At 35.7% G+C, this 22,756-nt stretch overlaps 1 protein-coding gene across 4 annotated transcripts in view; it reads left to right on the forward strand.

Moving 5' to 3' along the window:
- Nucleotides 1–22,528, forward strand: part of RBPJ (recombination signal binding protein for immunoglobulin kappa J region) — a 64,129-nt gene extending 41,601 nt beyond the window's left edge. Inside the window, exons 3-11 of one of the 4 annotated variants that reach the window (XR_012673472.1) lie at nt 4,465–4,630; nt 5,774–5,948; nt 7,477–7,614; nt 7,842–7,954; nt 10,201–10,341; nt 15,195–15,350; nt 16,066–16,169; nt 16,969–17,621; nt 21,401–22,528. Coding sequence is in view for 3 of the 4 variants with exons in the window: in XM_075148876.1 (XP_075004977.1) it covers nt 4,465–4,630; nt 5,774–5,948; nt 7,477–7,614; nt 7,842–7,954; nt 10,201–10,341; nt 15,195–15,350; nt 16,066–16,169; nt 16,969–17,284 (1,309 nt within the window). In the remaining variant the exon portion in view is untranslated. Of the gene's footprint in view, nt 1–4,464; nt 4,631–5,773; nt 5,949–7,476; nt 7,615–7,841; nt 7,955–10,200; nt 10,342–15,194; nt 15,351–16,065; nt 16,170–16,968 lie in introns of all 4 variants that reach the window. The other 3 variants (XM_075148876.1, XM_075148879.1, XM_075148877.1) reach the window with 3 other exon arrangements.
- The last annotated feature ends 228 nt before the right edge of the window (nt 22,529–22,756 follow it).

Here is a 22,756-nt window from a genome sequence, read left to right on the forward strand (position 1 = left end):
AATGTCCTGTGTTGTTTTACTGCTCATTCAGCAAGGAATTGCCAGTCTGCTCATGGCATAGAGAAGAGGTATTAAGAGAACATGTTACAAATCCAGTGAAGAGATTACATCCTACATGATTTTCCATCATTACTTCTTGTAATGAAAATTCTGAACAAGCTCAGAAGAACCAGCCACAGCTGCCTTTCCCTCCAACATAATTTTCTTTTTACTATAGGTCAGATTAATACTTCAGAAGAATTTTTACCTCCTACTCAGTCTTACTTTAGTTTTGTGGTTAAAGAAAAAAGAGAGGTAGGCCTTGTAAATCAAAGGTCGAAGGAAGAGTATTTTCATTTGTTCCACCAAACATTGTCCTACCTTATTTCCCATACATCAGTAATACTGGAAATTACTTTACTGAAATTACTTTACTTATTTTGGGGAGGTGATTTTCTTTTTCTCTTTTCCTCTTTATAGTTATCTGAAAGCCAGCCTCTCACATAAACATTTACATTCCTATTTACATCGGAAATGTTTTATTAATGAGAGAACCTGTTTCCAGCAGTTATTTTATACACATCAAAGACACTTACTTTAATCCTCTGTGAAAATTAGAAATATGAGGATACTCATGGTTTACTCGCACTATATTGGAAAGAAAATTTATATATACTCTCTTGTATACATGAGTTCCTGGGACTGTAAAAATGAAGTAAAAATCTCCCAGATTGTACTTGTCTATATCTGAAGGGTGAGTAAGAGGCTGACACATAAGAAAACCCATTCAAATTGTGAATGTCCAGACTCTTTCTTCTTGTATGGTAGTTTTAACCAAACTTAAAATTGTCTCAGCTTCAAAAGTTTCTTTCTTCGTTCAGTAAGTCATCGTTTTCCAAGGTGTTTCTCTGTGTTCTAATTTAGAAAGAGCACTTTAATTGTTGTGGCTTGTTTTCTCTTCATCAATGGGTTAAAACTTGTTTCTTGCAGGTCTTCATTGCCATCTAGTGGCCATAAGTATTCAAAGGACTTAGTTTAGAATAAAGCTGAAATGAAAAAGGATATGAAAAAAGTTTGGGATTTTTTTCTTGTGTTCTAACCAGTAAGATAAATACAAAAGAGTACACGAGGAAGAAAGGTAAATGTGCAATGTTTGTTTTATGGTGTTATACCTACTTGGAATACAAGGGGTTTGGTTTCTTTTTTGCAAAGCATTGCTCCGTTGATAAAGGCTGATATTAATTTTTAGTCTGTGTATAATTTCTTTGTTGGAAATAGCTTATAATTGTTGAGACGAAAATTAGTGGGATACATCCATTAATACTGAAAGGATCTTGTATTGTTATTTGAGTTTAAGAGTTCAGAAGCTGACTAGATAAGTGGTGTGCTTTTTCTGGCAATCTGAGTTTGTTTCCAGAAATCAACTCTTGAACAAATACATCTGTTACTTGAAGTTTCTTCCCCAAAAAATTGCATTTCCTAACCTTGGAGTTAGTTCATAACCCTCATTTGAAAAGTATTGTTCATAGAGGACCACCATTATGTTTCCCCTACCTGGGATGGCAAAGTAGAGTAGGCCTCCTAAACAGTACTTGGGCATGATCATTGCCCTCGCTTGACCCCTTGCCAGTCTAATAAAAATGTGACTCTCTCTTATCCTCTTGCTTCCTTCCCACCCACATATATATTTGTGTATATGTATATATTTTTTAAAATGTGATCACAGTTGTCTACAGTAAAAATTTTCTCAGTGTAATGCTAAAGCTTATTTCTTGCTTTGTGTTGGTTTTCTGTTTTCCTAAAACATGCCAAAAGTTGCAGCAACCAGTAGATGAGCCTCAGAATAGATTTTTAACAACAATTACGGTATTTACATCTAGATGTGGGGTGATATAGGGCATATAAATTAGACTGGTCATGTAGAAAGTAAATGTACACTTTGTACTTTAATATGAATTTTATGATCTTGACCATTGTCATTGCACTGTCTCCCTCACAAACATAAGTCCTCGTAAAATCATTTTTCCTTTACGGTAGAGAAGCATTTGAGGGAAATTAGGTCATGTCATCTGTGCTGTTTGAAATAACTGCAATGGAAAAGAAGGAAATGCATTCCTGGTTTTGAGATCAGAAATTTGTAGTAGGAAGGGGAGGATTTAATTGGCATGTAACAAAAACTCATGGTGTTCTTAAACATACCCCTATTGCATTATTCAGCATCTTCTTGAAGAAAGCTGGAACAGAGGTCAGGTAGCAGAAGATAAGAAGCAAAAGACATAATAGCAAGCAAAAAGGGGATACACAGTGTGTGCTGTTTGGTAACATTTATTACTGCTTACTCTTTCTATTCGTGGTGATTTTCAAATTTCAGAACTTCTGTTCTTACAGCAATAAAGTTATAATAACCCATTCTAATGTCAGATAACTATAAATTTCAGCTTTAAGATTCATAGCTGGGATAGTGGAAGTATTCTTTTGTGCTGCTACTGCGAAAGTGTTGAATTTTATTTTTAAGGTAGTTTATTGTGTAGTTTCTCAAGTTGACAGTTCCATCAGAAAACATCTGCTTTGCAAATTGGCAAATTTCTACCTGTTGCCTTGGTTCTCTGTGTTCTGCATTTTCAATTGGAAGAAAAGAATTCCAGAGCCTTCATATGACCCATAATTACCCCAAAGAACAAAATACAAATAATTAAAACTGGTGCAATAAGCACATGAAAAAATGTTAGTTGTTAAACTTTGCTTCTACAAGTTTGCTTCTACAAGTGGCTTTCTGTTAATTCATAATTCCATATTTATCAAAATTTCTATGCTTCAGAACAGTGTGAAGGCAATAAAAGGAGCAAATAATTGCATTTCTTTCTATTTCTTTAGAATTACTAAGTTTAAAAAGTAATCTGTAGGAGCAGTTTCCCAAATTAATTTAATGTGCTTCTCAAACATGCAGATCTTTTGATGTTACATAGCGAGCTACTTTCTACAAATTCTCTTTTGTAGGCAGTCTTTTTTCAAAGCAGAGCATGATGCTTTTGAAAGACGTTCATAGATATTTAAGCTGTGTGCATACTGGTGTATCATCAGTTTTGTTGTGTTTTTTAAAAAAGCTAAATTAAGTGAAAAATTTTCACTGTGAATTTATTGGCAAGGTAGAAAGTTTGATTTTTTTTTTTTTTTTTTTTGCCTGCAGGGGGTAATTTTTGCTCATTATCATAACCACTGAGACGTTTTGAATTGCAGTAAAACTTAAAATTTGGTTGGTTGTTTGTCTAACAAAGGATATACATTAATTGTGTGTAATGACTGAAATGATTACAAATCTTTGCATTTATATGGATTCTTAATATTTAAAATTTATTATTATGTGATTATTAACTCAGGACATCGGTTTCATCTATTAAGAATTCTGTTACTTAGAAAAGCATTTTATATCTGTTAAATAAAGGTAATTTTGCTGAATAGGTGAGATAAAGAAGTGTATTAGACTTGCTTTTATACTAAAGCTGACTTCCGCTAATCAAGGTTTATGTGGCATTTAATGGAAATAATCCATTAATTCAGTTGTCCCAAGCCAAATTTAAAAAAAAAATCCCACCTACCTACCTGTATAAGGTAGGAGTTGTCTTTGGATTTCAGAAGTGCCAAGTTAAGCACTACTCTCCAATTTGAAATAAATAGAATAATTAAAAACTTTTTCAGTTATCCTGTCCCTTCATGCCTCTTTTGCTACCTCACAACTAGGTGTACTCATTCTGCTTTTTTAACTTTGATCCTAACTAAATGATGACAAAAACACTGCAGCTGTTGGCTAAACTAAAACCAAAAGTGATTAGGATTTGTATTTTAACAATTTGCAGAAACTTCAAGACCAATACATTGTATTATAATGCTGCATTTAATTTTGAACATGTTGCTGTAAGTATCATCTAGGCTGATTTCAGTCAGTGCTGCTAAAGACTAGATCATATCTTACAGTTATTGATGAAGATGTAAAATCATCTATTCCATTTAAAAACTAAAGGGAGATTTATGCTTGGATGGAATAGACTTCCTTCTTGCTAATGATGAAACACTAAATGTTTAGGAATTGTAGTCAGCAGTTGTCCATTGAATTAGTTTGTGGAACTGTTCTGTGTATATTAATTGCTGCAAAACACTGTCATCACTTTCAAGGCCTTTTTACTTTCTTTGAGAATCTCTTCTTTGTAAGGGTAGAAAGTGTTTTAATTTTATAGAGATGCAGACTGTTACATATCATATATTGAACTGGAAAGATACTCAGTGACAGTGCATCTAATGCTGATTTTCCTTGCTTTTTCTCTTTTTTTGATTTGCATTTTAGAAAATCTTCAAGGCAAATGAAGGGCGTGCATGTATAAACTTGAATGCAAAGTGTGGGCTGAGAAGGCTTGGGGTACGCAACAGTTTCTGTCTCAAGAATTTTCTTGAAAGCTGTGTGTAATCTCATAATGCATTTTTCATTTTCAGGTTCTTTTGTCCTCCTCCATGTGTGTATCTTATGGGCAGTGGATGGAAGAAAAAAAAAGAGCAAATGGAACGGGATGGTTGCACTGAGCAAGAGTCACAACCTTGCGCCTTCATTGGAATAGGAAACAGCGACCAAGAAATGCAGCAGCTGAACTTGGAAGGAAAGGTAGAAGAGTTGTAATAAACCACTCAGATTACTGCCAAGGGTATTACAGCTACATGGTGCATATTTCAAGGAATACCCGTGCTTGTTTTTGATAACTTTTGTTACACTGTAGCAGATACTACATAAGTGGTTTAAAAAAATCCCTCAAAAATACCTAGGACAATTGAATAGGTGGATTTAATTCATGGGATCATAGCAGGGTACTAATCTTTCATTTGTAGGTTGTTGATTCAGAGTCAGTAAACTGTTAGGTTATTTGGTAGGCATCAATGGTTAACTGAAGTAAGGCTTCTGGCGCAAACTCCATGAGCCTCTCCCTGGCTTGCATGAATGGATAATCTCATCAAGGAAGTATCTGAACAACATCTGCTGCTAGAAGTGGTCTTTAAGTCCCTTTGCATAAAAAATACAATTAAAATAACATCTTAATAAATTTAGTAGATTTTTTTTTACAGGGATATAAATTGCTACAAGATTTTTTTTAAAGATATTTGTGATGACTTAAACAGTTGGAATAGAACTGGCAGCACGAGAGTGCTCATTTTAGCTGGTTGTCTTATTAAGCAATACTTTATAGCTACTTAGTATTACCAGCACAGTGTACTTAGGAATGCTTCATATGTTGCTGAATAGGAAAAGAATAATAAAACTTTGTTTTGAGATCTTTTTTTAAGCCCCTGTTGTCACCTAGCATAAACATGTAGCTGAAAGTAACTTTCTAGTGTTTTAAAACCCAAGCATCTCCTATCCTTTCAAGAAAAGTTTGGCACATTTTCTGTACAGGCAGCGTCTTGTGCACACCCAGTGCACTGCCTGTATAGCTCTACTCAAATGTAATTTTTAGTAGCGCTCTTAGCCACTTGGAGATGGCTCTTACACAGCTATAGCCTCTAATCATCTGTTTTCCAGTCCTGGTAAGGGTCTTTAGAAAGACACTGAAGTACTGAAATCGGGTGCTAAACTTCACAAAGCTAAACAGTAGTCATAAAAGATACCCATATGGAAGAGATGGAAAAAAGCAGTTTCTGATCTGTTTTAGAAACTGTTGCATCGGTTTTCCTATTTTGTTCATAATTAAATATACATAGTTTCTTGAACTGGGTTGACTTGAAAGAAGAAACAACAGTATGTTTTCACCTACAGAATTATTGCACTGCCAAAACATTATACATATCAGACTCAGACAAGAGAAAGCACTTCATGTTATCGGTAAAAATGTTCTATGGCAATAGTGATGACATCGGTGTGTTCCTCAGTAAACGGATCAAAGTCATCTCCAAACCTTCTAAAAAGAAACAGTCACTGAAAAATGCAGACTGTAAGTATTTTACAATTCTCTTCTTTATGTAGCAATTCCTTTTGCCTTCTGCCAATTTTTCCTTATGTATTCTGGGGTCTGACTACAAAGTAAATACAATGAAATTTTCAATTTCTTTTTTTTTCTAATGTATTTCAGAACTATACACATCAGTGTATTTTAAAATATTCCAATATAGATAGGTTACACTGTTGAGTTTTATGCAGTCACAGTTAATTATTTAGTAAATATAAAAGGTCCACCAAAAAAACTTTATTCAGAGGAGTGAATCCTTGTAAACAAATGCATAAAGAATGCTCTACCTCAGCTTTCTAAGCTGTTGGATCTCTTAAGCTGCCACAATCTGGTGCGTAGGATGTTTTGATCAGTATCAGAGATAGCGTTCAGATTGTGATAAATGAGGAGCATCATGTTACCTAAACTGCACTTTGTCACACCACAGCCACCTTCTTACTATCTCATGCCATTTTCATGTTGTTTTTATTTTTAATATCTTTTGCATGGTTCCTTTTAAGCAATTGGTTAAGAAATCTGTATGGTGATATTTCACCCAGATTTATTTGCTTACTGTGTTTTTCAACTAAAGAGATCTCTGGTGCTAATGTATAATTGGGAGCGTTTTTGCTTTTCCTCCGAAGTTTTTGCCTGCATACCACTGGAGCACCTCAAGAGATACCCTTTTTTGTTTGTTTGTTTTTCTCTCTCTCTTCACTAGTGCTTTAAAAGGCTCTTCCATCTGTGTTGGGCTGGAACCCATTCACCTATGGAATGTGGATCTCGGGGCCGCTAGCTTGCCACATGACTAAAGGCAATCTGTTGCTGTGCAGTTCACGCCCGTGGGCTCAGAGTATGCACTGTTGACTTTGTATTCAGACAGATAGTTTTGATGGACAGTGAATATGAACCAAGCATTCTTCGATAGTAAATATGAACCAAGTAGAAGAAATATGCCCATTTTGATGGCAAAATGCTAGTTGCTGTTTTTTTTTTAGGGGAGCAGACTTAGCATTTCTCTCTCTTGAATGATAAGTAAGTTCAGATCTGAGAAAATGTTAAGTTGCATGGTTGCAATTTTACATATTATGTCTGTCTTCCTTTCAATTGATTGTGATTTGTAAGAATAATTTTTCGTTATACTTCAAATAGCCTTCAAATGATCACTGAAAGTTGTCTAAGTACTTTACAAGGGCAAGCTAAAGCTTCTGCTCAAATAATCAGTTGTTGGAGAACTATGAATAGAAGGAGTTTTCAGCTGGCAAGCACTGGCCCATTTGGCTAAGTGGCAAAATTCTGTGAACTAGCATGCCTTTGGAGAACAACCACTATGTATGTTATTGCACTTGTAATTTTGTGATTGTTTTTGGTGTGTCACAAATATAAATATTTTCTAAATTAACCAATAGTTGAGAATTATTTCTTGATTTCCAGTATTCATCAGTTTATTCTATTGTATTTGTGACTTTTTGTTACTTATCTATGTAATAATGAAGTAATTTTATAATCTCAAGTCTGTATGTGTTCCTTGCAGTATGTATTGCGTCAGGGACAAAAGTGGCACTATTTAATAGACTTCGATCCCAAACAGTTAGCACCAGATATTTGCACGTAGAAGGTGGTAATTTCCATGCCAGTTCACAACAGTGGGGAGCATTTTACATTCACCTCTGTAAGTAAAAATGAAGCAATATATTTTTTCACCTCCCTCCCTCCATCCCCACAAAAAGAAGTCCTGCATTTTTTCCTCCATATTAATTACCCATATGCAGATTTGTTTTGTTACTGACTGTATATTTTATGTAATATATTTGATGTAATAGTGTGATGTTAAATGTTCCTGCTATCGAGGTAAACAGTGATGAAAACAAATAATGTGAAAATTCCTGTTTCATGCAGTGGATGATGATGAATCGGAAGGAGAAGAATTCACAGTGAGAGACGGCTACATTCATTATGGGCAGACTGTCAAACTTGTATGCTCAGTTACTGGCATGGCACTCCCAAGACTGGTACAGTTTAATTTCTCCAATGCTGTAATTAATTTGTAGATAGCTACTTAGTGTAATTGCATAGTTGGGTTTGCATTGTTTACAATTTTTGGCTTAGTATGTTTCCTTTTGGTAATACATGTTTTATATGAAAATGGCATTCATTTTAATAAAAGCATATTTTTATGTCTGCAGATTAATTCTGTAAGCAAAGAACAGCTTGTAAAATAAGCATAGGGAATTTTTCAGAATTGACACCTGCCAAAGTAGGTTCATCTGCAAGCTGTCCTTAAGAAAATGTCTATTTTAAAAACAGTAATGTAGGTCTCAGTGTAGCAAACTACTTTAAATATTGATATTGACTAGATGACTAAAGTCTTTGCAGCCAGTAGGACTATTCCACTTGTTGAGTTCATCACAGCTTTAAAAATGCTCTACTGATTTGAATCTAAAAGCACTTCTGTGTACTTCTAAGGATACGCAATTATACCAATATCAGCTTGCAAAAGCATTTTGGACATTTATTAATACTGTCTGTTTTAAATAGGAAATATTGGAAATGCCTTTGGAATAACTTTTTTTTAGAAAGAGACAATTTCAGCCCTTGTCTCTGTCACAGATACAAAATTGATTATGACCAGTTAAGGTTTGTGAACCAAAAAAATTACTTTATTGCTGGATATGAAATAATGGTTTTTAGAAATAAATTTAAGTATAATTATAGAATTTTTTCTCCTGTTTTATGCACTTAATGCCAGCCTAAGTGGAATTTTATGTGACTGATAATAAACAATGCTTCATGTGAGATCTTCTGTGAAATTGTGGTTTGTCAACCCATTACGAATTTCATACAAGGCTTTGCTAATGCCACTTCTAACTAGAAACAATTTTTAGAATGCGCCAATGTAAAACCAACCTTCCCTGCAGGCAGGTTTTTGCTCCCCTTCCCCTAAAAAAAGACTTATTTTACTAGGACTGTAATGAGAAATTCTCTCCCAATATCAAACTTAGCTAAAAAAGAAGATAGCCTGCTCAGAGTACATGGTAGAAAATTATCATTGAAATAGATCATCTTTTTTTTTTTTTTTTTTTAAAAATCACATTATTTGACAGAAAAATCCAGACTTGATTACTACTGATCTGGTTCAGTGCACATGAAATTCCGTAAAAGGATCTCACTTTATTTGTGGGCTTCATATTAATATTTTCTTATTGCCAAAAGGAGATGCCATCATTTACGATTCCAGAAACCTTATTTGTAGGTGGAAATAGATTAAAACAAATTAGGCTAAAGGTTCCTGTTTTGTTTGCTGTTGGGAATATTTGTCATGCTGCCTTGCAAGATTGATTGAAGGTGAGGTGATTAAAAGGTATCTTGCAGACGTTTTATAGGTTAATGCAAAGAACTTTGAAGAAACAAGTTAACCTTGAAACTTATATTGCTAATAATGCCATTTATTATCATTAGAAATCCCAGAGGACATGGTTGGCTTTCTGATTGTCGGCTTAGAAATCTTCAAGCACTTTGGCTGCTGCTTCTGCTGATGTTGCATAAAATGAAGTGTTAAACTTTTTTCTAGAAGTTGAGTTAAAATTCCAAGCCACAGATTTCCACTGTCTGTAAGGGAATAACTTTTTTAATTTTTAAAAATAAATCAGTATAACAGCTCTGAATTAAGTCAGCAGATATTTTTTCACTGAACTGCCAGATGTAAGGAACAATTGTTCTTTGCAGTTGTCTTTAAGTAATATTTAATGACCAACTATTGCTAAGATATGCTATGATTGTTGTGTTAGCAAAAATGTACTTAAGGACATCTCAATACCTTTAAACTAAATCCTTATTTTCAACTGTTCTCGTTCAGCAACCAGTCTGCCACAGAATGTTGTTGATGCTATCAGTTGTGGAAGCTTCTGTAGAAGTCTATTAATACTTGACCTACTGTTCTTTTGTGCCAGGAAATGGATCAAAAGTAGATTTTGCTGAAGCTTCAAGTTTTTCCCCCACTCTTACAGCAAAAAAGATAAAATATATATGCATGCAGCACATTGAAGCTGTATTTCTGAGTGTCATTTCAATGTTGTGTTCTTGTTTGAAAAGCATTGGGAATTATGACTCTAATGTTGGTATTAAAACAGGAGGCATGGAAATTTAAAAAAAAAAAAAAAGACCTTTACTTCCTTTACTAACAGTACATATGTAATCTCCAATGTAATGAAGTACAGAAATTGTCCTAAATATATATATGTACAATTTTCATTCACAGATAATTCGAAAAGTAGATAAACAAACAGCGTTATTGGATGCAGATGATCCAGTATCGCAGCTCCATAAATGTGCATTTTACCTTAAAGACACTGAGAGAATGTATTTGTGCCTTTCCCAGGAGAGAATTATCCAATTTCAAGTGAGTTGTTTAAAACTATTTCAATAGATGAGAAGCGTGGTTGCAAAGTTTTCCCAAATATTCCCAAAATATGTATGACTGCCAGTTTTGCAGTTGGTTTTGAATGCGAGTCTAATATTTTGTTTTGAAAAAACAGAGGATGGAAAGTAACACACTTCATCTGTCCTTTTCCAAACCTTTCCTCATAACCTTCTTCCGTGTCTGTCTAAACAATGAATTCTATTTTCTCCAATGGAGGAAATGGAAACGCAGTAGGAACTTGTGCATGCAATCATGATACTGTGGCTTACATGTTGACATATGCCAGTGGAGTTGCACCACTTCCTTGTGTGTCCACTTCTAGATTACAGCAAGTAGGAAATGATACAGTTCATGATAGTCTTATTTCATGGTGAACTTAGCAGAGTTGCATTGTCTTGCTCTTGGCTAAAAGCATAAACATAGACAGCTATGGCAGTTGACCACAGTAATTAGTAAAGCCACAGAAATTTGATTTGTCTGTAAAGAATGTAGCTGTCTCAGTCTTCAAGTATTTATTTCTCCAGCAGGTGTGGAAAAATATCCCTAACAAGTTACTGTAACAGGAATGAACCCCTAAGGAGAGCTGTAAAAAAATACCACAGTGTAGAATTGTTCTGACAGCTTATACAATATGCTAACAAATTGTGGTTTTTAGTCTCGTGTATGTTAGCATGTTTTTAGCAGACTTTCAGCATGGTAATTCCCATCAGAGTAACAAGACTACGACCAAGTTCAGGCCTACTGTTAAACCACGACACCTACCTAAGTATTGCAATTTTCTTTAAGCATCCAGGGGAGCTCAAATAGCAAAGGGTGTTGAGAGATAATGCTGTGCTCCAGGAAGATGGCCACACTCGGGAAAAACTTGGGACTTCCTTAGGAGAACAGCTGTAGCTTCTTGGGTAAGAAAGGTAGAGGTAGGAAAGGGGGAAGCTAACTTTTTAAAGGTTTCCCTTAATTTAAGGAAAGGGACAAGAAGGATTGGTAAAGGCTCAGTTGACTTCTATCCTGAGTTGGGACAATGGAAAGAGAACATGAGAAGCTTTGTTCATATTTCAGGAAACATATTCATGACTTGTGGGTCAGAAGGAACCAGATCTATTGGTTCTACCCACAGCACATAGCAGAGAGATATCTATCAATATTCTTTCTTGTAAAGCAGAATGGACCTTCGTGAAGAAGAGGAGAAAGCTATGAAATGGGAATTGCAATAACTCAGGATCAGCCTTGCTATTTGATTTCTCAAAGTACTTTATGGGAAGGGCTGAATGAAGAAGCAACTCCTGCTTCTCTGACAGCTGCCCTAGTTCAACGTCCTGGAATGGCCTGTGGGACTACCAGGACTCTTCAGTTTCTGCAGCTCTCATGGAGCCCCATCTGATAAGAGCTCTGAACTTTCCACGTGGGTAGGGCTTAGATAAAAGGAGAACCCACTGTTCTGAATTCTTTTAGTGGAGTAGGTACCTGCTGCTTCTACTTGTTGAATAAAATCTGTTAACTTGCACATCAGGCTCTTACCACTCTTTGGTGAGTAAAATCATTATGGAAGATAAACTCTTTCTACCAGTGGCAGGAGAGAAATCCTGTTTTAACTGTTTTAACTGTTTTTTCCTTTGGACCAGAAGACCAAGACCAGAGAAACAGGCATGTGTAGCAACTTTCACCTACCTGCTCTTAAGCATTTACTGTTGAATACAGTTCCTACAGTAGGAGCCTAGACAGACTGTGGTCACTGTAAAAAAAAGAAAAAAAAAAATGAAAAAACCCCAAACTTTACTTTAGGATGACAAGTCTCTCTTGTGTGAATGGAAATAACCCAATATAGAGTCCTTAGAGGCTTAAAGCAGAGAGGCTGTAAAAAGTCAGCAGATCAGCACGAACCCACAAAAACTTTGAAATTCAGTTGCTGAATCTGTTTTTAAGGATGTCCATGTATTCTGGAGAATACAGAAAGAATATAAATAATGCCTTACTGGATCAGAGCATAGTCCCGATCTATGTCTAACAGCAGCAATAGGACATGGTTGCTTTATGCAGTCCAATGCAGTTGTACTCTAACAGCATCCACACTTTTTGTATTAAGGGTTGTTAAAGGCTGCATTCCTAACTCTTACCTTTTAGTATCATTTTGTAGATGTGTAGTCCATCAGTTTGATTCCTTTTGAATGTGCTGATGCTCTCTTTTTCTGCAGTATTCTGTGGCAGAAAGTTCAAGAGGTTTCCTGTCCTCTGTGTAGTAAACCTTTGCTGTATGTGTTTTGAATGATCTAATAGTTTCTGTGAGTGATTCCTAGTTCCAGTTTTGCAGGATTTAGTGAGCAACAGTTCTGCATTCACCTTACCCATCAACATCTTAATTTCCTCTCTCCAAATTGGAGAGTCACGGTCTTTTCAATTTCTTCTCATAAGGTCAGCAGCTCCTTGGTGATTTTACTTGCCCCTTCTGTACCTTCTCTTTTTTCACCATGGCTTTCTTAGACGGGAAGACCAGAACTGCACACAGTATTCCAGAATTAGGTGAACAAAGGATTTACACTGGCAAAATAATACCTGATACCTTGTTCTCAGTATTTTTTTCTGATGAGTGTCCAACATTGTGTTGTCACTTGCGGCTGCTGCTGCACATTGAGCTGGTGATTTCAGAAAACTGTCAGTGGTGACTCCAGGATCCTGAGTTGTAACTACCAGTTCCAAGTTCAGTATTTTATGGGCATCATTTAAAGAATTTTTCTTTGGAAACCTCGCTTTTATCTAAATTGCAGCTCATTACCACTTTTTTGCTGTCTATGTTCATTTGGATATCTTTCTGGACATAAAATCCTTGCAGTTGTAACAGCATTTAACTACCTGAAAAACTTAGGATCATGCAGAAGTTTGAAGATTTGACTTTACCAGCACACTGGGAAAGACATTTAATAAAACTGATCACACCACCAGTCTCAGGGAGGGGACTGCACTGTTGGCCTTTGTGCATTTTGAAAGGAGAATGACTGTTAAGTTCTACCTTTTACTTTTTGCTTTCCTTTAATTAGCTTTCTCTTAAAAAAAAACACCAAACAACTTTTTCTAATCCATTATAATTTCATTTCTTTAATATCCTTTGATATAGAGCTTTCTTGAGAGTTTTTTTCGGGGGAGGGGTTAGTGGTGTTTGGTTGGTTGTTTTTTTTTTTTTTTAAATCCAAATGTATTATATTCCTTGGATTCCTTTTGTCTGTGTCCTTGTGCTTACCAGTTCTTGGGGAATTCTGTTCTTTATCTGTTAATGTTATACAATTGTTTGTTTCCCATCCTGTTTCCACGTGAAGCCAGTCAATACATGAGGTACTAAGCATGGTATGAAGGCATTTCAATCTTTCAGTGCCACCTGTTGAGAAAGTTTAGTTATGAAAGGAAAGGAAAGAGGTGGGGAAAAAGTGCCTGGATGTAAACTGCTGTATTTGGAAGTGACAAGGAGGAATGCTTCTCTAGAAGAGGAATCATTATCTTTCAAGGATTTATGTGACAGAAGGAGTAATGTGTTCCTGAAATGATTCTTGACATAGCAGGACTTTCAGAACAAATTCTGTAGCATTTGCCTTCTGCTTTGTGGCAGGAGTTTAGCAGATTTGAAGAAGCCAGTCAAGAATCTTGTACAGGGTCATTCATTTTTGATATCCATTGTTTTATTTGTCATGAGTTGAAGTACATCAGTCCATGCCAACAGGAATTGTAGTCAAACGTTTTTGTAGGAAAAATGTCATGCATCGAAACAATATACAACAGTTTCTCTTTTGAAGCTGGGCTAGTAATTTAGAAGCTCCATATGTTTCTAATAAAAATATCAGTTGGTCTTGAGCTTGGAAGGATCTGTAGTTACTATCCTTGTTGCATACTTCCCTTGCAAGCTGTTTTCAGTGTTTTTTTACATGATCATATCAGAATGAAGAGACCACATGAGAATGCAGCTTTGATCTTAACTTCCTTTCATCTGAACTGTTAAAATGAAGTTTATCTAACAGTTTTGAAGAGTGAAGGTTATGGTTACATACCTAGATATCCTTAAAGCTTAATGGAAGAAAACAGAATTTAGGTATTAAAATCGGAATTTTTGAGTCCCATTTTTTTTTCTGTGCCTGTATTTAACCTATACATAATTTCCGTATTGGTTGCTAGATGGAATTGTTCAGAGAGGCTTTTGTTGCCATAAAAAATAGTTGTCAGTGTATTTTCTATCTATGTATATATGTATGTATACTAATGTAGTAATGTTTAGTAGTATTACAAGGAGACAGTGAAAGTTTCTGACTAATTTGCAAGGTTGTCATTGTGGCTTCTCTCCCATGTCTTTGCGCAAACACTGAAATATAAGCTTGTGTTTTCCATCATTTTGTGGATGGTGAAGAACTTTCTAAAATGAAAAAAAAAATCTTGGCCAGATGTAAATCATAACTAATCGAAAGTATTCCACTTCAGTCTGTTGCTGTTTTAGTCACTTTGCATTAATAAAACAAGATCTATTTTAAAGTAGCTACTTCTAGTTGCTGTAGTTTGTTGGTTAATGGCTATTGAATAATGTTAAAACTTAGAAAGCTGAACTAAAATAAAACCCAATAATAAATGGAAGGTTGGAAAGGTGACATAGGTGAGATTTACAGTGTTTTCACAAGTTTTAGTTTTCTACTAGTTTTGCTGAAATGTGACTGTTTCTTTTGGTCATTTTGTTAGAGGAAAAACATAAGGAAACGTGTTTTTGAAATACTAGACATTGTTACTGGCTGAGTTGGTTTTTAGCTCTGTGACTTGGCAAACGAATGTACAGATTAGATTTAAAACTTTTCTTTCTTTCTAAGGCCACTCCATGCCCGAAAGAACCAAATAAAGAAATGATTAATGATGGAGCTTCTTGGACAATCATTAGCACAGATAAAGCAGAATACACATTTTATGAGGGGATGGGACCGGTCCATGCTCCAGTGACACCTGTGCCTGTTGTAGAAAGTCTTCAAGTAAGTTTATTTTTATTGAATAAACTCTTTTATGTGAGATTATTTTTGTCATACTGATTTAACCTTCTTGGTACCTTTGTGGAATACTGTAGGAAAACATTCTTACTAGCTTTATAAATAGGAAAATTACTTTATGTTGCAATAATTTTTTGTACCTACATTTCAGAATACATGAGCCTATATATAACAGGAATAATATTAATATTGATCTATATGTTAAGAGTTTTATTTCTTAAAATACCATGGTAATGATATCCTTAGGACTTCTGTTTGATTATTTAGAAATTGATTTTGGCTCTTAAAACAGCCAATTATAGATCAAAGAGAGCCGGGACTGAAACCTTATTAAGAAAATCAGCATTCTGCTGTGGAAAAACTTGAAGCTTTCCTAACACGTTCTCTGAAAGATTCTTTGTTCTTTGTTTTCAAAGCCTTGTTGACTACTATTCTAAGTGGCCACTATCAAAACTTAGAAGTTCCTTCAGGATATCAAATTAATTGGCAGTATCTTTTAGATGTGTTACTTCTTTACAGTTCAGTTGCATAGGTGTGTTTCTTTCAGTTTTATCCAGCTGATAGAAACAGCACTGTTTATGGTTCTTGTATGCATGTGAAGAATTTTCTTCTGTTTTTTTTCTGAGAGGGGGGTATTTGTTTTTATTAATACATGTGTGTTTGTGGATTTTCATCTTTTTTCTATTCACTGCCTTTCCAGTTGAATGGTGGTGGGGATGTAGCAATGTTGGAACTTACAGGACAGAACTTCACTCCAAATTTACGTGTCTGGTTTGGGGATGTGGAAGCTGAAACCATGTACAGGTGCAGTATTTCCAACTACTTTTATGGTTGATTACGTTTTGCTGGATGCTTTGAAGAGTGTATGCTAGTGTGTATACACTCAAGTGTATACTTTCTGCCCTGCAGAAAAGGATCTAGGAGTGCTGGTTGACAGCAGGCTCAATACGAGTCAGCAGTGTGCCCTGGCAGGCAAGAGGGCAAACTGCATCCAGCCGGTCAAAAGAGGTGATTATCCTGCTGTATTCAGCGTTGGTGCAGCCTCACCTTGAGTATTGTGTGCAGTTCAGGGCCCCACAATTTAAGAAGGATGTGAAGGTCCTTGAATGCCTCGAGAGGAGGGCAACAAAGCTGGTGGAAGGCATGTCCTGTGAGGAGTGGCTTGGGTTTGTCTAGTTTGGAGAAAAGGAGGCTGAGAGGTGACCTCATTGCTCTCTACAGCTTCCTGAGGAGGGGAAGTGGAGAGGGAGGTGCTGATCTCTTCTCCCTGCTATCCAGTGATAGGACACGTGGGAATGGTTCAAAGCTGCATAAGAGGAGGTTCAGACTTGACATTAGGAAACATTTCTTTACCGAGAGGGCAGTCAGACACTGGAAAAAACTTCCTAGAGAGGTGGTCGATGCCCCATGCCTGTCAGTGTTTAAGAGGCATTTGGGCAATGCCCTTAATAATATGCTTTAACTTTTGGTCAGCCCTGAAGTGGTCAGGCAGTTGCACTAGATGATTGTTGTAGGTCCCTTCCAACTGAACTATTCTCTTTTGTTCTATTCTATTCTTTATGCTTAAGTTTTATTATGCTCTGTTGACTCTCCTGTTTTTCAGATGCGCAGAGAGCATGCTATGTGTTGTTCCAGACATTTCTGCATTTCGAGAGGGTTGGAGGTGGGTCCGTCAGCCAGTCCAGGTTCCAGTAACTTTGGTCCGTAACGATGGCATAATTTACTCCACCAGCCTTACCTTTACATACACACCGGAACCAGGGCCACGACCACACTGCAGTGCTGCTGGAGCAATCCTCAGAGCCAACTCAAGCCTCATGGCTTCCAGTGAAACAAATACAAACAGCGAGGGAAGTTACACAAACGTCAGCACAAATCCAACCAATGTCACATCATCTACAGCAACTGTAGTTTCCTAACTACTGTTGTTTGTCTGGACTTTAACTGACTTTAAAGTGCTACATTCAAGAGAACTGAACAATTTTTGTGGTTTCATGGGAAAACACCTTTCCATTTTAGGTGATATTATTTGAACCTTGTTACCTGCAAGTGCTGATCTTAAATATAGAAGCCACAATAAAAAAAAAAAAAACATCCGAAACGTAAGAACTTTATTGAAAATCTATTTTTCAGCTGTTTTTTTTAATGGGCAAGAAACAAAAAATGTGGCTGGGATACATGTTGAGCAAACTAGAAAACATGAACACAACATAGTTTTTATGGACCAAGGAACTTGTATAAGCTTTAGTATAAAAGGTACATTTTCACCATACCTTTTTTGTATCACAACATATAGTACACTTTTGTTACCAAATAGTTTATATTTTTTTTTCCTCTGAGCTTTTGCTCTGAAGTATATTCAGGTTCCAAGCCTGACCATGCTTGTATAATCTAATTACCATACTCTTCCAGTTTTAAAAAAATATATATATTTTTGGTCTGTGGCTGGAACTGTTCCTTTTTTTAAACTGAAGTCTTGTGACTTTTTATGAACTGAAATTGTTTTTATTTCAGCAAGTAGAACCTTGTAAAGGCCAGCATATTTTTTTTAAGATTATATGAAGTCTGTGCAAAAGCTTTAAAAAATGCCTCTGCCTTGCCTGCAATACATGCAATGTATGTTAACTTTAGTGCTCTGTTTTCAGTCATTGTTAATAGTTATTTCTGTTTTCCTTTTTTAAATATGTATTTATAGTGATAATTCATGAGGTTCTAACGTTACATGAGTTCTTTTTAAAGTGGCATCTCAAGCAGTCATATTAATGATTGTTCATGTCACAGGCATTCATTGGTGTTTTTGAAGGGTTGTTACTGGGTTACACCCCCTCTTCCTTGCTCAGTCATATTGCATCTGAAAATGTTTCAGGATCTGTTCAGGTTTTTCTGATCTTGTACATAATTTGTATTAAGTGTAAGTTAAATGTTTTATTTCGAAAGTGGAATGTTCCCAATAACTTCATTTGGCAGCATGTCTTCTGTCTTGTTGGCATGTAACTAAAATACCATGAGAAGTATGTGCTACAAATGGGATTGATAGGTGATGCCCTTCATCACTTGAGAATCACAACAAGCATGATTTTCTTCAGACTGTTCAGTAAATTAGGCCAGACTTTGGTGTAACACTTGTATTGAGAACGTGCTTTCATTGTGAAGTGATCATACCATAATAACTAGAAGTAAATTTTATTACTTAGAAATGGGCAAATAGAAAATCGTAAAAGCACTATGAAGATGTCAACTCCTCCCATCCTTATTTCCTGTGGGTTTCTCTTTCCCTGCCAACAGCTTGTGCAACGTTCAAGTCTTCTCTCCATCATAAATTCAAGGCTCATTTGCACTTTGACTTTGTTGGTTGTTGCATTTGTTTTTCACTTTGACTTTGCCATGTTTTGTCCCTCCTTGTAGACCTGCCTGCTTCATTTGTATTTGAAAGTATACCCCAGTAGTTCATTTGTAGTCACAGAACTAGACATAGACTCATAGGACAAGTTCTGATAGCGTGATCTTCCTCTTTGAAAGCCAAAATACAAATTTTATGGTGTGTTCAGCCTTTTCTATATCCTGAAGCAAGAGCCACAACTGCTGTGTAAATGTGAACCTGTGGCTTCCTACAGTGCATTGCTTGCAAGCTTATCTGTTGACCATTTTCATAGGGTTTTTATTTCTGACCACTTATTCCAGTTTCAACACGCACCACCATTTTAAAGCATTGTCTCTGCACCATATTTGTGTACTCTGACGCTCCATTCTATTTGTTTGCTTTAGTGCTTCGTTGTGTGTGTAAAAACAATGTGGTTAAAGGAAGAAATCGGTTATAAAGCATATTTAGCTAATAGTAAAATCAGTGCCACTGTCCTTTTAAAATGTGCTTGTATTCTACCACAGGCCTTCATATTTGCTATTCTGTATTACGAAACTTACTCCCATGACATAGTCGCAATGCTGGTTCTTAGCACTAGTGAATACTGCCTCACCTCATCTCTGTTTCAGTGACCAAGGGCAGAATTCATTGTGGCCTTATCTCTGTTTTAAACTGTTTACTGGCATTTACTTGCAAATCTGTTTACCTTTGTATGTGCTATAAAATTTTGTTTTAATTGTGTTGTGGCAGGAATCATTTCACAGTGGTTTTGTTAGAAGCACATAAGTATCTTACAGTATGGCTTAATTCAAGAGCCACAGATTTTCATCACTAATTAGACTGAGAATTAAAATAAGCGAAATATATATCAGATAAGGAGGATATTCAAGAACAAACCATGATATACACACAGTAGGCAAACCATAACAAGGCTTTTAACCTTCAAAGACTATTTAAAATAGCTTTTCGGAACTTGACACCTGCTTTTATACTCATTATTTTAAAATTTTTACGTATAAATGCAATACTTTTTATATTCAGTTTCTTGACTTGCAATAATTTTGCCCAATAGATATAATATTCCTTGACTTGTGAAGAACCTAATGACTTAGCCTAATTTCTGCTGTTTACACTACAGCCAAGTGGGTGAAAACGATATTAAGTTCTGCTTACAAGACATTTTAAACCCCATTTTTCCCTTGGGCTTGTGGCTCCATTGTTACCAGTAGTTATTCTGTAGTACAGAAATGGTCTTCCAGGTCCTTACTGTTGTTAAGATGTCCAGTTGTTCAGATATATTATCTTCCTGAACTTTTTCCTGTGGGGTGATATTGTTACATTTATTGGCCTTGTGAGCTGTTAATCAATTTTCATTATATTAACAATATCTCAAGATTTTGATAAAACTACTTTTAGAATGTTTCAGTATGAAACTATTATAACTGTTCAAGTCTAGCTGTTAAGTCTGCTGTTAATTCTATATACATAGAAATTGAGTCTGTGTTCAGAATGTTGTTATAGTTCCAACTATAGGAAGAAAAAGCAAATTAAGTGCTCAAATTTAGCTATGCCTTTTCTTGTTTTCTTTTGTTTGGAACCGCATTTCAGAATTCAACACTAGCGTAGTCTTTAATAATCTGCTGCTGCTGTTTCTCCTAATTATTTGCCCTGAGGGCATCCCACAACTGTGTTAATAATGGTATTCTGTACTACTTTTCATTGCACAGACTTGTAAGATCAGAATGGTTACCTGAAAAGACATGAACTCAAGACATAAATCAGTGAATTCCCCATATACAAAATATTAATGCCAAGTGAAACAAATTATCTATTAGAAGTAAGCTACCCACATGTAGATTAATGACTCCATAGAGGTGTCCATCTTGAAACTAAGATGCTCTTCAATTATTAACCATATTATTTACTTTCTTTCAAAAGCAGCTGTGTTTATGAGTACTGAACAAATGTGTATACTTCCCTGTGCCAGACTTTTGACTTTGTTTTCAAGCACTGTACTGTGGGATTGAGTGGCAGCTTTGTTAGAAAAAGGAGTATATTAGGGTTTCAACTTAACCCTTTTAGGACTGAACAATTTCTTCCCTTTAGAAGCTGTAAAATAAATGAGCAGTTCTAACTTTGTAAACGTTCTGTCTGTGTTCAGCACTGCATTTGCCCCATCTGGAGGTGCTATGCTAATGTCATTTTTTTAAAATCCTGTAGCATGTGTATACATTCAGTCTTAAAAGGGTTATTTTTACAAACTGTGCACCTGTAAAGTTTCTTAGCAATAAGGTAGAAAAATGAGCAAGTTTTTACCATAATTTTGTAGAATTAATTGCTCAGTTCCATATTTCATCAAGAAAAACCCTGCAATATGGGCAGTTTTGAGGATTAAATAAAAGTGAAATGTAAACCACATAAAAGTGTTTTTGTCAAGTGTACTCTGTGTGTGTATGTGCATATACTATTGGCTTTCATTTTTTTTCTAAAAGGCTAAAGATAAAATGCCATGGTACTGTTGATGTGACAAACGTAATTGAACATCTGTATGATGAGATCATAAAAGCAGTTATGATTTGATCAGGTGTTGAAACTTGCCATGTTTTTGTGGATTTTTTTTCAATGTTAACCAAGGAATATGATTTTTTGTTTCGTTTTGTTTGCGAATGAACAGTGAGGTCATCTATGGAACCAGAACAACACAAAAGACGACCAACCCCAGGAGTGGAAAAGTCATCAGCAGTTGTGAGGCTATGCACACTGGACTCCACTTAAACGGGATATGGAATGTCCACCCAAAAATCTAAATCGGTTTCATCATTGCTTGTATTATTGCTGGAGTTAGATAAGAAACTGTTTTTTCCAATAATGTAAAAAAAACCCAACCCAAACAAACAAACAAACAAAAAAAACACAACAAAAAACCCCACAAAAACCGGTTCACTTTTTTATATTATTTATTAAATAAGAAAAAATGAACTGTGTTTAATTGTTTAACTTTAGCAACTTTATTAATGCAACTAGTATACCTGACTTATTTTCATCCTTTTTTTAGTTGCAGACTGTCTGATATTTCTTTCAGTTGGTTAATAATTTAAACTAGAAATTTAGCAAGCTAGCTTATTTCTTGCTTTGACAGAGTACTCTAGTAGGGCCACAACTAGAAATTATGCACTCTTTTAGTTTGCAAGCACAAGTGATGCAGTCACTTGGCAAAAGTTTCTGAGATGGTAAGTGGACACGGCAGAGAGAGAATTTGGAGTGGCAGAAACCTACCAGTACTAGTATTGTATTAAACTAATACAAGAATTACTAGTTTATCCATAAGACTGCAAAGGGGCCAGAAGTGGTTGTTAAGAAGGTGTGGCAAGAGCAAGAGAGAGAGAAATTTCATTGGAAAAAATAGATCATTTGACTGTAAGGAAGCATTACAGATTTTTATTGAAACATCTGCAAAGGTGATGGATTTTATGCCGTTTTTCATAAAATAGCACACATAAAATAGCCACAAACTCAACACTGGTAGAGCTTCTGCTGTTTGAAATAGGGACAGTATGGGCAGCTTACATTTCAAAATTATTTTAAAGACTCTTGCAGTCTGTTTCTGGAATGATAAATTGATTCTTCTGGAACAGAATAGAAATTAGATCTGAAGTTCTGGCAAAGAGAACAGTCACTTGCTAAACTTTAGTGTTGGTATGGTTGGAAGAAACTGCGTGGGATGGTGCTGGTCTTAGATGAAGAACTACAGATATAAAAAAATCTCTTCATCTAAACCTTGGCAATTAGCTATATAGATAATCTCAATAATAAATTCTGTTAAAATCCAGATTAGAGGATTAAAAGGAGAATGGTGTGAAATTATTTGGCTAGAGGAAAGGATTCATTTGGAGGATTACATCCAATATATGCCATTTCAGAACATTCAGAATTACAGAACTGGGACAGGTAGTTTACCTTTCACAGTGCCCTGTTTAGATCAGAGTTGCATGCTTCTGGGAAGGGTAGGAAAAACCTGTATGTGCTCAAT

This window comes from Calonectris borealis, chromosome 4 (assembly GCF_964195595.1).
Source record: "Calonectris borealis chromosome 4, bCalBor7.hap1.2, whole genome shotgun sequence".
NCBI lineage: Eukaryota > Metazoa > Chordata > Aves > Procellariiformes > Procellariidae > Calonectris > Calonectris borealis.